The following is a 14,612-nucleotide window of genomic DNA, read 5'->3' as shown; positions in this document are numbered from 1 at the left end:
TGTGCTGCTAATTTAATTGGTTTTTTTTTCAATAGTCATCAGTTGCTGTTTTGGCTGTTGGGTACTATTTATTTTAAATTTATTTTTTATTTATTTGTATTACTGTTAAAGCAAATTAAGAGTAGAAGAGGGTTCAGGTCGAGAACGCCCGACAAGAGTCTCTTACTTAATTTTTATGTTTATATATATATATATATATATATATATATATATATATATATATATGTATGTATATGTATCTGTGTACATGTTAACATATATATGTAAGCGCCCAGAAGATGTGCCAGATCCAATTAATGTGTGACATCTTCTCTAAACCTGAACCCGTAGCCATGGAAACAATTTCAAAATTTTCGGTGCAAATATTAAGCTGGGAAAAGTAAACGGATTTCGCTAGAGCAAAATTGACAGATAATACCGATAATACCGATAAATTCGTCAAGCGTCAAGCGACTTATGGAGGAACGTCTAAGGCTACTGAGCAAAACGCAGCCACGATCCGCAATGCCAACAAAAATACGACGAATCCGTCGCGTTTGTGTTAATATTGAGGCCAACGGCTGTCGTCCTTGCCGTTGCTTAAAGTCAATGAATTCGCTGTATTATCCGGACGAAAGCGTGTACTACAATCCTTGGAATCTGGACAAAGGCAACCAAATGCAGCAGCACATGAACTCGTCAGTCTATGCCCATGCCATGCACAATCTGTGCTCGCCCGGTATGGCAGCCGGGTCGAGCTCCGGCTTGAATTATGGCGGCACACGCCTGCCGGCTGGAGTAACCGTCTGCAACAACTCCAGCCAGGAGGAGGCCATTGCGGAGCTCAAATATATGCTGGACACGCTGGAGCAGCAGCAGCAAATGACCGACATGGGCGCCTACTATAGCTCCGCTACCCAGGCGACAAATAGCCTAATAAGCCCGCCAAGCTTTCACCCCTGCGTGCACCCAGTCTTTCATCCACACTTTCAACCACACTTTCGGTCAAACCTGCAGCCATGCTGCCAGCCGAGCAGCTGCTCAACACACGCCTCGCAGAATTCCGAAGGCAGCGCCCATACGGTTCTGGATTACACCCAGGACCTGGGCGAGTCGCTTACGGAAGAAGCAAAAGCGGAGGGCAAAGAGGCTGCCGAGGACACGACACCGCAAGGCGAACGAGATAATCAGATTAAGACGCTTACGGATCTGATGCGTCAGACCATGCGCAAGCTGGACAACTACATGACGCTGCAATCCGCGCAGCAACAGCAGCAGCAGCAGCAGGCACAAGGCTCGCAGCTGAACATGAACTCGTATCTGGATCTGCCGCGGCTGACACAATACATGAAATCGTCGCTGCCGATGACCCTGGTAAACAGCCTACAGCAGCCGGCCAAGACGCGCGGCAAGCGGCTGGTCAAGGTCATGCCCGTGCAGCCGCTGGTCATCATGCCGGCACAGACCGCAACCGCACCCGCTGCAACGCCAGCGCCAGCTGCTCCGGTCGAGCCGCCCGCCAAGTATCGTGTGCGTGTCCGCAGGAAACGTCCGTCCAGCGGAAAGTCTACTAGCAAGAGCCAGGTCGCCGAGAGCTGTCCGGCTAGCAGCTGCCAAGTGGGTAAGTTGCCAAGCTCAGGCCACTTTTGGGTTTTTCAATTAATGCCCGTTTCCTATATTTTCCAGAGGCGTCTGGGCAAAACATGCGCGACAGCAGCACCACCATGTGGTGTCCCAGGGATTGCTGCAAGCACTGCTGTGGCGTGGTTACGGAGAGCAAGACAAGATTACCCAAGTCACCGGAGCCAGCACCAACACCAGCACCGGTTGCCCCGCTATCCATACCCATACAGCTGTACGCGATGGGGACGCGGCCGAGCCTAATAGAGGCGAGCAGTTGTCCAGCACGTATGGAGCGCGTGCCTCCAGCGTTGTCCAAGAAACCGCCAACAAGGCTGCAGGGTAACAAACATAATTCCGACTATGAAATTGGCTACGACGTGGATGATGAACTGGACCGAAACAGGGCTAGCAAGCTTAGCTACGCTTATATCGAGGAGGAAGAGGAGGAGCAGGAACAGGATCGAGGAGAAGAGGAGAAGCACGAGCTGCAGCAGCCGAAGCAGCAACGCCAACGCCTCCCCCAAAAGCTGGAACCGGAACCGGACCCGGAGACAGAGACCGAGCCGGAGCAAAGTAGCTCGGATCACTGGTACAATAACGCAAGGTATAGTCTGGCTCAGTTGGAAAAGCAGGAGAGCTACTTCACCAATATGGAGCTGGAACAGGAGCGAGAGCGGGAAGTGGAGGCGTCGGGGAGCACCTGCAACAAGTTGCAGCAAACAGATTCGTGCAGCACCATGGACAACTCAACGGACAGTAGCTTGACGCCCACACGTTTCATAGCCACCACGGACAAGTCGGTGTCGACCAACGACATGCAACAGGTGTTGCAGGCTGCAAAGGGTCCGCCCGTCAAGATTGTGCGCATCTGCAAGACGTCCTCGATGAAGTCCAGGCGCGGCAAGACCCCGACCAAAAATAAATCCAAGGCTAGGGTTAAGTTCGATAAGAGCCAAGCAAAGCTGCATAGCGTGGAGTCCAATGTGAATCCCTTCCTGGTAGCGCCACACGAGCAGCTGCCCAAGTATCGCATGCTCAAGTCCATGAGCGAGACGCGATCCGATGCCGGGCAGTCCGGCAAAAGGAAACGCCGCTATACGGCCGAGCAGGAGGCCCGGTATCAACGGCTAATGGAGGAGGTCGAGAGCATAGAGAGCGAGATGGAAAGGAATGTTAGCAATGAATTCAAGTGCAATCCCATGGCCAGTAGCTCACGCTTGCGCTGCCATGGCGGCTCAGTTTCATCCGTTTATCCGACCGGCTGGACGCAGTGAGAAATAGCAGTAGGGATACGCAGCAGGCCATATTTGTATACGAGTTAAGTATTCGAAATTTTAACAGGGGGAGATGGATACAAATTAACTGAGCAACTATGAACAAAAATGTGCCTCAAGTGAGTGAGACTGGTCGTGGCGTTTCGGATCGTCCGGAAGGGGGCGAAGAGAGCGACCGATGGCCGGAGGCCAGCTCGAATCCTGCGATAAAGCAGAGAGCATGTGTTTCCTGTTGCAAGAATTGCGTGGTGCATCGGCTTGATGTTGAATCTGGGCTCAGACCCGGCTCCGATCCTCAACGCACAGCTGATCAATGGGACAGAACCGACTCTGAGCTTCAACATCAGGACAATTCATGGGACAGAAACAATCACGAACCTCAGCCAGCTTACACATATGAGCCCAAATATAAACTTCTAGCTAATACGATAGATCATGACTATTTCGAGCGTCCATCCCGGCGCAGCTCAACAGTCCGAAACTATGCCGAGCCGCAGGGTCAAGCTCACTATCCTCCGCCTCCGCCTCCGCCACCGCCTCCGCCTCAAGCGCAATCATGGAGTGAAAATGTCGACCGTCCATGTCAGCCGCCAACCGATGCCGGCTTTGGGACAAGACTAGCAGACGCTCAAAACCATCCGAGTCACCAGAGACCGACCATACTGGTCATCGTCGTCAAGTAGGTAGAGCCCCAACCAAATACTCGGAATAGACAAACCGTGTCTATTGTTAAGTATTTATATTTTAAGTCACCGCGTCAAACAAGTCATTTAGTCTGTCCATCTGCTCCGTTCTCTCGATCCCACAAATTTATAAAAGCTTGTCTAGGTATCTTGGTATTTCTGTGCCAGCTTCTAGCCACGAGATTTCCGTAAACTAAATCTTATAAACTGGAGCTTATGATAGTTATAGAATAAGCCAAGTAGCTTGTTATGTGTGTCTGTCTGTTGAGATCTCTGAATACAGGAAATTCTCTGGTCGGAGCCCTTTCGACTAGGCCGCTTTACTTTGCCCTATAGCTAAGTATATTTGATACATTCCCCATTTAGCAACAAAAATCTAGCTGGAGCCGCTTTAAATAATGGCTATAAGCCCGTGGCTTGTCAAGTCGACTATCGGGAACCCGCCAATCAGAAGAGCGTTTATCAAGATAGATGTAGCTTGAACGGAAATAATCCGAATCGCAGTTGTGGCCCTGCAGAGAATCAAAGCTATTGGAATTTCAAGTAAGTTTTGCCATGATTATATTTTATAGACTTGGGTATTTCATTTGCAAGCTAAAAATGCAGCTGAGAAAAAATTCCGCTTAAAAACAACCCGCCTACTGCGTTCCTATATTAAACTTCATTAATCACTCGTTTAATCCACAGCTCAACTTATCCATACCCGATCCAGGAACAGCGCACCCAAAACGGGTAAGACAAAAAATCCCAGCTGCAACAGACCAAACCGCTTAACTGAATTCACATTTTTATAGACTATACGATTCGGTTAGCAGGTTCGACGATGATGAGTGCTCGTGCAGTAGGTAAGTTGGAGAGCATCCTAAGCCACATAGTCTCAACGCCCACCTTGCTAGACCAAACTGCCGAGGTCGGACGGGCTATGGGCAGCAAGTCTCAAATGGGTAAGTTTCATGGGGGATAACGTCACGTTAAATATGTCATCTGTAATTCAATAGATCAAGGGGACAAGGTCGCAGGCTTAGCTTTGGGCAGAGTGCAGCAAGTGGGTAAGTTCCATGAAAGACCTACGCACGTTCAATATGTCATTTGTCATTCAATAGATCATCAGGCCCAAGTGGCAGGCCTAGCTTTGGACAGCAATTCAGAAATGGGTGAGTTTAATGAAAGGCCAAGGCACGTTTAATATATATTATCTATTATCCTGTAGATCCATGAGCCAAGATCTCAGGTTTAGCTATGAGCAGCCAGTCGCAAATGGGTAAGTTCCATCCAATGGAAGTCGAGCTCAACACGTCATACATATAATTCTATAGGTTTAGGGATCGAATTCGCCGGGACACATATGATATGGAATATGAGGCCAGACAGCGTCGTGGGTCGTCACATTCCGGCCAAGGATTGCTGTGTCCAGTTTGCTGCCCAACAAACAATGAAAGATCAACTGGACTCTATGGTAATAAGGGATCAAATCGTGGCACGGGAACGACCATTGGACAGGGTGAACGCAGTTTTGATATTGCTGGCGGCAAGGATGAATCCTTCAGCAGCATTACCGAACGAAGTGTAACCGATCCGAGCGTAACCGATCGGAGCGTAACCGATCGGAGCGTTACCGATCGGAGCGTAGCCGATCGGAGTGTAGTCGATCGGAACGTAACCGAGCGAAGCACAACCGATCAGAGCGTAGCATGTGTCTGTGATTCAACGTGTGATTGTGACTGTGAATGTGCGCTTGGTGATCTGGCGCATACGCTCGAGAGCCTTGTGCCCAATGAGGAGTGCTTATGCTATTTGGAGCAGCTGGAAAAGGCCAAGAAAGCGAAGGCTAGGAAGAAAAAGCAGCGAAAGCCAAAAGTCGTTTACGATCGATTCGCGAGTCCACCCTTTGTAATCGAGCCGAAGACCTTTTGTCTAGGCTGCTGCAACAGGTCCTGTTGCCATTCCTGCTATGGTCATTGCTGTAACTCCTACTATCCCTGGTGCTTGACAAGATGAGGAACACACAAAGGGTTGCTCAGCTGATGTGTAGCCCATGTGAAAACTGCTCGCATATGAAATTCAACCACAACACCACAAATAAAGTTATAGATCCTACCCCGAAACAAAATAGGAACGGAAAACTGTGTCAATACTTGTCAAAATTCGGGGCTTTTTATTAATATAAATTGTTTTTTTTAACACCTTGACGCACTGACAATGTAACTGAGTCTAAAGCTACACCGATGGCAATTGGCTTAAAATGGCGGGATTACGCAAAAAGAGACGTACCACGAAGCAGGCCCTGCTGCGCCGGGCTGTCATTAAGGCGGGTCGCAATGCGGACGATACTGTAGATAGGTCTGCGCTATATGATGTGCCCCAAACCAGATCCAGTCCCCAGGCCAAGGCCATAACTGTGCTGCCTTCCTTTAACAAGGATGCGCAGTTGGTGCATATCATGCAGCGCAGCCTATCCAACAACTCGGGCTCCAGCTGGGAGCCGAGGGGTGCGCATCGCATAACAAGAATCAAGCCCAACAAGACTGAGGCTAAGCTGCAACATATTTTCCTCGAAACGCCCTTCAGGTCGGCTGAGCAACGCAAGGAGGCGGACAATGGGGCAGCAAAGAAATCAGGCCTCAAGAAACCAAATACCAACGGTAAGACCTAAGCTAGAGAAGCTCCCTTCATGATTAAACCATGTCGTTTTGCAGATAACAGATCAGGAGTTAGCTTGAAAGCGTTCGAGCCCTCGAAGGGCTCCAAGGGCTCACGAGCTAGCTCCTTGGGCTATCCTTCTAGTTGGAATTTGGAAGTGCCCGGCGAGGACGAAGTGTCTGCAGTGGTTGCCAATGAGCTCAGCCTAAGCGAAATAGTCAATTGCGAACTACTCAATCGTACTATCTACGATAACCGGCTGAACGCCCCGGTTACCTTACGTCGACCCACCAAAATTGACAATGCCGTGCAGTGTGTGCTTCCGCAGATGCCAAAGACCGCGACACTGCGGCGTAAGAAAACGGCCGGGGTCCAAACCCAGACAATTACCAAGCGTAGGCTGTTAACCCCAAAGCCAATGCAATACAAGATACCACGACTGCAAAGGATCAGGTCCAGAATGTTTCCGATTGGCACTAGGCGCAGCATTTCTCCGACGGGCATTATCCGTATGGACAGGCTGCTTGGTGTCACCGCCAAAGGAATGCGACCCCGTGTGTACAGTGGCAAAGCGGACATACATACGGAAAGTGTTCCGAACAATGTTGGTAAAAATTCCAGAAATCCCAAAAATCTACGGCGACCAGCATCGCCAGGCTCCAGCAATGACGAGGAGCGCGGAATGAAAAAGTTGGACGTTGCCAAGGATCCAAACTATGGCGGTTACACACCATCGGATTGCAGCTGCGAAAGCAAAAGCAATGACAGCCTTGACAAGCAAAATAAATTAACGGCAGCCCCTAAAGAATCCTCGGAGCATTACAATCGCATCGATAAGATAAGTCAACCGCCCAACGGAAAGGAACGTAAACACCAAAAACCCGAATCCAGTTCGGCTGAGTGTAAATGCAATGGCCAACCAGGCAACCAGTTGAAGACCCATCAAGCCACCTGCACCAAGGTAAAGTGCCCCAATAAGAGCTGGGATTCAAGAATGGCCAATGAGCAGGAAATAAAGGAAGCAGGAAACAAGTCGGGCACGTCTGGCACCTCAAGCACTATGCACTATTGTTACTGCAGCCAAAAGAAGTCCAGTGCCAAGAACGTGGTCTTCGAGAGTCAAGGATCGAACGACACGGAGCAGACACAGAACAGTTCCAGTGAACAAAGGTTTGCCAAACCCGCATCGGACACAAAACTGCCTAAGGCCCCTGGCCAGACGTGTCAGTGTCCCAAGTGCTCCAATGCCGTGACACAGACGCCAAAAAGAGGAAAGAATGAACGAATTGCAACAAAAAGCAAAGTGCATAGTGAAAACAGTTCCGAGGAATGCATCTGCATATGTGCGAATTGCATCGCAAAGGGCATGGGGACTGCGCAGAACTCCAAGGGAACAAGCGATGTGTGCGACTGCAAGTGTCCCACTTGCACTAAGGCAAAATCTAAAAGTCAACCGACCAATGCAGTCAGGGAAATGGAAGGGAAAGCTTTAAGTTCTGATCGTAGTGCAAAACAGAGCTCGAGAGAATCGAGAGCTCAGAAACCTGGTCGTGGAACAATGCACAGCCCCAGAGAGGGAAAACCTTCAGGTCCTGAGAGAAGAATGACGCTTAGCTCAAGAGAACCCAGAATTCAAAGTCCTGTGCCAGGAGTGTACCCACAAGGTACTGTCGCCCGCCCAAAGGGCAGACAGGAGACCGTGAAGCAGCTTAAATGCCAATGCCCAAAAGCCAAAGTTATACAGGCACTGCATGAATTCAACGAATACTGCATCTACAAATGTCCCAATTGCTCAAATAGAGTTCAACAACCTAACATAAATGCAGCCATGTATGCCAGAGAAGGAATGTACGGTATGAGCCCATGTCAGTGTCCAGGCTGCAGAATGCTTCGGAGGCCAGGCAGTCCGATGTCAAGCTCGTCACACCCTAGAAGTGGCCGAGACAGTCCAACCAGAAACCCAATGAGCGATTCCAGGAGGCATAATTACAATGGCAAAAGGCATCATGAGCCGAAGAAATCATCGTCAAACAGTAACGATTCATCCAATGAATCCATTGAGCGAATTCTGCCAGTTGTTACCATGAGCTCAAACCAGGACAAGGTTAACAAGAAAGTACAATGCGATTGTAAGTGCCCCAACTGCGGCATTAACATCAATGACTTCTCCCGGGATGACAGAAAAAAAAGCGAAATAGACCTAAATCCAAATAAGCTGTATAGTCAAACTCAACCCAGGCCAGATACTGTGGCAAGGGAAGCTAGGAACGCACAGGAGATGGGAGCCAATTTATATGGTTCGAATAGGTATGAAGCCAACAACCAAGACGTCCAGGAAGACGCCGATCGGGAGTGCCAAATCTGTAATACCATAATGGCTAAGAAAAAATACGCTATGGCATCGAAAACCAAATACGATGTGGAATCGGACAACAAATACGATATGGATCCAGAGCAGAAATACGATATGGAATCGGACGACAAATACGATATGGATCGGGAGCAAAATTATGACATAGATCCAAAGCAAAAATACGATATAGATCGAGAGCGCAAATACGATATTGATCGAGAGCGCAAATACGATATTGATCGAGAGCGCAAATACGATATTGATCGAGAGCGCAAATACGATATTGATCGAGAGCACAAATACGATATGGATCGAGACACGGAAGCGAAAAGCAAGTACGATGCGAATCCAAATCGGCATCGGAGGCCACATTGCAACTTGGAGACGTGCAATAAAAAGTGTAACAAGTGTAAAATAACAGCGGCAAAAACCAAAACGGGTGATGCCATGGTTAATCTTGTTGTGGACGATAAATGTAATGTGAATCAAATCATACAAATCTTGCAGGAGACAGTTTTACAGCTGGAGGGACAAAAGAAACTGCTAAGCCAGTCCGTGGAGAATGCGGTTGTCACCCAAAATGACAATATTAACAATGTTCAGAAGAATTATGCAAATGGCACTTTGACCTCCTTGAATCCCAACTTAATGCCAGAACCTTATTGCGACATAAGAAACTGTCCAGTGTATAAGTCGCAATCTCCCGATCAGGAGCAACTATATAAGGCGACAGCCTATACCACATGTCCAGGATACAATCCGTTCCAACAGCGAAAAGGTAGTCCGCTAGAAGGCAGTCCCCAAGCGACGCGAAGAAACAGAAATCCTGCTGTTTACCAAGACCCATCCAGCTTGCAGTATCAGCCAACAGATGAGTTTCAGCCCCATCATGATAGGTTTATAGCTATGGATCCGAATGCTCCACATCAAGGTGGTCTGCGCAGTCGCAGCGGCAGCACGTATCCCTTGAAGGAAAACTCTAAGATAAGCTCGTTGCCGCGTGAAATACTACAAAAGATCAAGCCTACGAAATCGTTCATAGATATGTTTCATATGGCCCTGGCTTTAAAAGGCAATAAAGGCTATTACCACAATCCTAATGCACATGCCAACTTCTATGGTCAATCGCCCAAGGAACAAGAATTCTTGGACTATGCACAGTATGCGAGCAACATATTAGCTGCTGCCAAAAGAAAGCAAGTGCCTGGCAAACAGCTCGCTAGAGATCAATCAACGCGAGATCTACGCTTCTATCTACACAATGCACCATCTGTGGAGCACAGCAGCAAAAACTCTCCGGGACACAACAGTCCGAAATATCCTACCAGCAAATATCTAAAGCAAAACTTTAAATTTTCCTCCCATACAGGCATTGGCGACAGGAGTAATAGTCCGCCACGGCTGCAGGGACAATCGGAGCAGGAGCAGCGACACCGAAGACCGGATAGAGCAGAGTCCCATTTTTTTCGAAAAGACAATAACGAAAGCACAGCCAAAAGTCAAATTGCAGAACAACACAATCGAGAGGATCTAGTCCGGCGGCAGCCAATTGTATGCTCTGGCATCCATGATAAATCGAAAAATCCATATTTTAGGCGAGAGCTGGCACAGAGAGATTTATTCCAAAAGCACGAACATCGTGACACTGGTTCGGAATACACAGAATTGCGTGATAAGAGTCCATGTCAACCACAAGTTCCAAATATAATAAAGGAAAATCCATTTCTACAGAAACGTGAAAGTACTGGTATTGTGCCACCGTGTGAATTCCGAACACGTCAAATTCAAGATATGTATTCATGCGGCTTGGAGTTCTGTCGAAAATGTCCCAAAACTTCTAAGGTGTTGATCCACAGAAAACGCTGTTCGGACAAAGAATTCAAATATTGCAGTGAATTCTGTTGCATGGAAAAACCGAACAGACGCGATCTGCAAAAAATACAACCCGCTCTATCTATCTACGGGCATTCGAAATCGCAAAGTAGCTTCGGTTCTGGCAGAGCTAGACATCGAAGAAAAATGGGAACCCCAACCAAGCGAAAGATAAGTTATCTAAAATTGGAAGATTTCTCATCCAAGCACTTAGAGTCCAAGCACTCGCAATCATCCGTTGTCAATGCATTCCGTAAAAAATTACAGGATTTAAAAGAAAATTCTTTGCAAAACAAGAACTCAAATTTGTCACAAAAATATACACCAATATATAAAGTTGATCTGCTCGGAAACACTTTAGATCCATCAAAATCATTACCATCCAAATCAAGATGCCTATATAGTTGCAAAAGTTCCGAAATTCAAAATAAAAAGCTTACAGCCGATTTGAAAGCAAAGAAATCGAAAAGCAATCAATCATATTCACAAGAACCAAATGCCGAGAAGAAAGTGAAAGAAGGGCCAGATCTTTCGGAAGCGCAGAAATCGGAAATGAAAGGCATTGTATATTTGGGCAGAAGAAAAACTGGAGATAACCAAGAAACGGAAGGATCGGATTCAGAATTTAAGAAATTTGAAGCAAGAAAAAGTCAATATACAGCCAAAGGACGGGCAGAAAGCGATTTTTCAGATCATTCGGCATCAAAGCGAATCAAATCAAAAACAAACATAACACCGACCAGAAGACGGGCAGGTGAAAAGAAAGAAAGCGAAGAATCACTGTTTTTAGCTTCGAAGAATCAGTCAAGAAGCACCGAGCTTCTGGCCCGAAGACGAGCAGGTGAAAAGGCAGATAGCGATGAATCAGATCATTTTGAAAGAAATCAATCTGTAAGCTCTATTGGTAAACGGCGCACAAGTGAAAAGAGAGCGAAAGAGATTTCGCACAGCGACGAGAGCAAAAACTCAAATTCAATATCGTTCGGTGTATATTCTTACCTAAATAAAACAAAAAAGGGAAGAAAAGTATCTGTGGAATTGCCAGCAATAACTCTTGCTAATGATGCTCAGCTAGAGTCCACAAACAGAACGAAATTGCAAGGTGTGCTCGCCCTCGGCAATAGAACAAAGAAGGAGAGAAAGCCCGTTCTGATAACCCCTGAAAAGCAAGTGAAAAAAGTGGTATCCGCGTCAAGTGGATTTGCTAGTTTTAAGCATCGCAAGTCACGTCGCAATTCGCACAAAGAACAAAGCGATTGCGATGATGTGAAGGTCCTCTACGATTCCAGCTATAAATTTTCCAAACACAGTTACGGGGACGGCGATTCAAACGACGAGTGTGAAACGGATTTTAAGAGACAAGCCCTGTTCAAAGCGCAGCCAAGTTCAAGTCAAAATAATTTCTTCTGCATGCTGAAAGCTCGAGATAAATTTATGGGATGCCACAAATATTCAAATTAATTGGCAAACTGCGCATTAAAGCAGCATCAAAATTTTAGGAATACGTTATTTCAGACAATAAAAAAAACCAGGTGACAACAAACAATTGTTAATGGCTTATTAACACATTTTTCAACACTTACCGAAACACTTAACCGATAACACCCTGTGGCGATAGTATGTGGCGGTCAGTCGACTTAATGTATCGATAGGTCTGCAGAACATCAACAATTGGGCCTCGTTGTAATTGTTGGAAAATGTTAAATTTTTTAAATAAAACCCGACAATTGCTCTATCCGAATGTGCGCAATCTGTCGCATACACTCACAGCCTGCCAGAGCAATGTGACCGCCGAGTCCACAACGGCGGCGACCAATAATGCTGCCAGTCCGAAGCCGGCGCTAATATTGCCACAGAACTATGCCGAATATGCGCCCGTGAATCGAAATACCGCACGGCAGGCGTGGATTGAAAATGTTGATGCGGTGGCAGAACGTAAAGTGGGCCTTATGGAACTGCATCCGGATGTGTTTGCCGCACAGCCGCGCGTCGACATCATTCAGGAGAACATTGAGTGGCAGCGCAAATATCGTTATGTAAGCATGGCCCACACCAAGACACGCGCCGAGGTGCGCGGCGGCGGTCGCAAGCCCTGGCCGCAAAAGGGCATGGGTCGTGCTCGACATGGTTCCATACGATCACCACTGTTCAAGGGCGGCGGCGTTGTACACGGCCCGCGATCCCCCACCAGCCACTTCTATATGCTGCCGTTCTACAAGCGAGTGCTGGGCCTCACATCGACGCTGAGCGTTAAGCTGGCGCAGGACGATTTGCACATCATTGAGAACGTTGAGATACCGACACGTGATGCACAGTTCATCAAGGATCTGATACAAGAGCGAAACTGGGGACCATCAGTGCTCATCATTGACAAGTAGGTTGTGGGCTTTAAGCTTATTTCTTCAAGTGTTTCATTGAAGCCATTTCCTTCAGGCAAGATATCTTTCCGGAAAACATTTGTTACGCTACCGACACGTTGGGCTATGTGAATCTGATGCCCGCCTTCGGTTTGAATGTCTACTCCATGCTGAAGCACGACACCTTGGTGCTGACTGTTGATGCCGTCAAGCATTTGGAGGAGCGTCTGCTTTTCCAGCTGCATCGCAATGATGCGTCCAGCAAAGGCGCCAAATTCAAGCTGGATCAAGTTTAAATAGGTTTCCTTTTTGTTTTATTGTATACACTGCTCCAAATGCAATCTATATCCAGTTTGATGACTATTGCTTAACTTGTTGCGCTGCCTGCGAGCTACCTCTAAATACTGTGTGCAGTGGATCTTTGTCCTTCTCTGATATCAACACCTCGCATGTGCCTTGCAAGCGCTCCTCTAGTATGGGCTTAAATTCGCGCAAAAAACCACGTTCCGAGTTGCTGTGGTTACAAAGCAGCACCGTGGTGCCATTGTGATTAAACTCCAGCAATTCGTGATGTGACATCTCGCCAGTTATCATAAGATCTGCCTGCACGCCCCTTAACAATGAGCTGCCGGCGCCGGCGCAGATGCCGACAGTCTTCACAAAAGTCTTCGAATGATGCCCGACGGCAAAGGCCACATGCACGCTATTCTCAATGTGGTCCTGTAGAGCATGCACCAGCTGCGAAATGGGCATGTTAGTCTCTATCAAACGTCCCGAACCAGTGCCCGGTTCCGCACCTGGTTCTGGAATCAAGGGCTTAATGCCCTGAATGTCTACGGCCTTGGCCAGCCAATCGTTCACCCCGCCCGGCACTTTGTCCCAGGCAGTGTGCGGCGAATACAGTGCCACAGAGTTCACCAAACACGTGGCCACAATTCGCTCCTTCCAGTTGGCCATGGTGATGCGTGTGAGCGCCTTGAATATTGGTGGGTGATAGCTGATAATCAGATCCGCCTTCTTTTCCAGAGCTTCGCTCATCACCGGCTCGGTAAGATCATTGGTCAGCAGTATTCGCTCAATGTGTTTCTGTAAATGCTCCCTATGTATATCAAAGTATATTTAAATTGCATAGTTTTAATGCATACATCTTTGCTTGGCTCGATCAACAGGCCCACGTTGTCCCATTTCTCGGCCAGGGCTGTGGGCGCAAAGCTCTCCAGCTGTTTGACCACTTGGTCAAGTTTCTGTCCACATAAGGTTCCCATGCTCCTTCTCACACTGCCCACACAACGTAACATTCAAAACCAAACTTTTATGTATATTATTAACACATTAATTTCATCTGAAGTTGCATTTATTTTGATATTCAGTGCTGGACAACGTTTGTGGAAGTTTCGTATGCATTTTCCAGCACAGCTTGATTCGGCGCGTGTTTGAATAAATATATATTATTCTTTATTATAAATCAGACAAAATTGCACGATTGAAGGCTTTATTTAACTGTAATACATATTTTATTATAGGCCAGCTGAGGCAATATAGTCCATTTGTGAGAGAGAGAAAGAAAAAAACGACAAACAGAGAAAAAAAGTGAAAGAAGCGGGAAAAGAATAAGGGAGAGAAAATAATAAACAGAGAAGAGCGAAAAATAGAGAGAAAGAGAGCGAGAAAAAATCTAGAAACAACTTTAAGGATAGCGCGAGGAAACGAAAACGTTTAAGAAAAAAGTAATACAAAATCGTTAAAGAGAAAACTAAGAAAACAATCTTAAAGAGAGAAAGAGAGTTAGAAAGATAGATAGAGAGAAAAAAAAGAGAAATATGAAAATAAA

General features: G+C 47.0%; 5 protein-coding genes across 6 annotated transcripts; 4 read left to right on the top strand and 1 right to left on the bottom strand.

The window, feature by feature from the left end:
• The first annotated feature begins 284 nt into the window (after positions 1–284).
• LOC6627685 (uncharacterized) lies at positions 285–2,876 on the top strand. Its single transcript, XM_002051706.4, has 2 exons — positions 285–1,600; positions 1,666–2,876. The coding sequence occupies exons 1-2, from the start codon at positions 457–459 to the stop codon at positions 2,874–2,876; spliced, it is 2,355 nt and encodes a 784-aa protein (XP_002051742.2). The 5' UTR covers positions 285–456.
• Positions 2,877–2,974: 98 nt separating this feature from the next.
• LOC6627726 (uncharacterized) lies at positions 2,975–5,823 on the top strand. 2 transcript variants are annotated; one of them, XM_002051707.4, is made up of 9 exons: positions 2,975–3,555; positions 3,926–4,102; positions 4,247–4,291; positions 4,354–4,404; positions 4,456–4,503; positions 4,558–4,608; positions 4,663–4,713; positions 4,770–4,820; positions 4,876–5,823. In XM_002051707.4, exons 1-9 carry the CDS (start codon positions 2,975–2,977, stop codon positions 5,555–5,557), a joined length of 1,737 nt encoding a protein of 578 aa, XP_002051743.2. In that variant the 3' UTR covers positions 5,558–5,823. The 2 variants fall into 2 exon arrangements, with proteins under 2 accessions (XP_002051743.2, XP_015028253.1); XM_015172767.3 differs by having other exon boundaries at positions 4,354–4,400; positions 4,876–4,974.
• LOC6627727 (uncharacterized) lies at positions 5,802–12,035 on the top strand. Its single transcript, XM_002051708.4, has 2 exons — positions 5,802–6,201; positions 6,256–12,035. The coding sequence occupies exons 1-2, from the start codon at positions 5,802–5,804 to the stop codon at positions 11,883–11,885; spliced, it is 6,030 nt and encodes a 2,009-aa protein (XP_002051744.1). The 3' UTR covers positions 11,886–12,035.
• Positions 12,036–12,057: 22 nt separating this feature from the next.
• mRpL4 (mitochondrial ribosomal protein L4) lies at positions 12,058–13,138 on the top strand. Its single transcript, XM_002051709.4, has 2 exons — positions 12,058–12,798; positions 12,858–13,138. The coding sequence occupies exons 1-2, from the start codon at positions 12,122–12,124 to the stop codon at positions 13,075–13,077; spliced, it is 897 nt and encodes a 298-aa protein (XP_002051745.1). The 5' UTR covers positions 12,058–12,121; the 3' UTR covers positions 13,078–13,138.
• LOC6627729 (NIF3-like protein 1) lies at positions 13,079–14,162 on the bottom strand. Its single transcript, XM_002051710.4, has 2 exons — positions 13,927–14,162; positions 13,079–13,867 (listed from the first exon to the last, which is right to left on the bottom strand). The coding sequence occupies exons 1-2, from the start codon at positions 14,077–14,079 to the stop codon at positions 13,142–13,144; spliced, it is 879 nt and encodes a 292-aa protein (XP_002051746.2). The 5' UTR covers positions 14,080–14,162; the 3' UTR covers positions 13,079–13,141.
• Between the last annotated feature and the right edge of the window lie 450 nt (positions 14,163–14,612).

This window comes from Drosophila virilis, chromosome 4, assembly GCF_030788295.1.
Source record: "Drosophila virilis strain 15010-1051.87 chromosome 4, Dvir_AGI_RSII-ME, whole genome shotgun sequence".
Lineage (NCBI taxonomy): Eukaryota > Metazoa > Arthropoda > Insecta > Diptera > Drosophilidae > Drosophila > Drosophila virilis.
The sequence above is the reverse complement of the archived record's forward strand: the minus strand, read 5'-3'. Positions and strand labels throughout refer to the sequence as shown.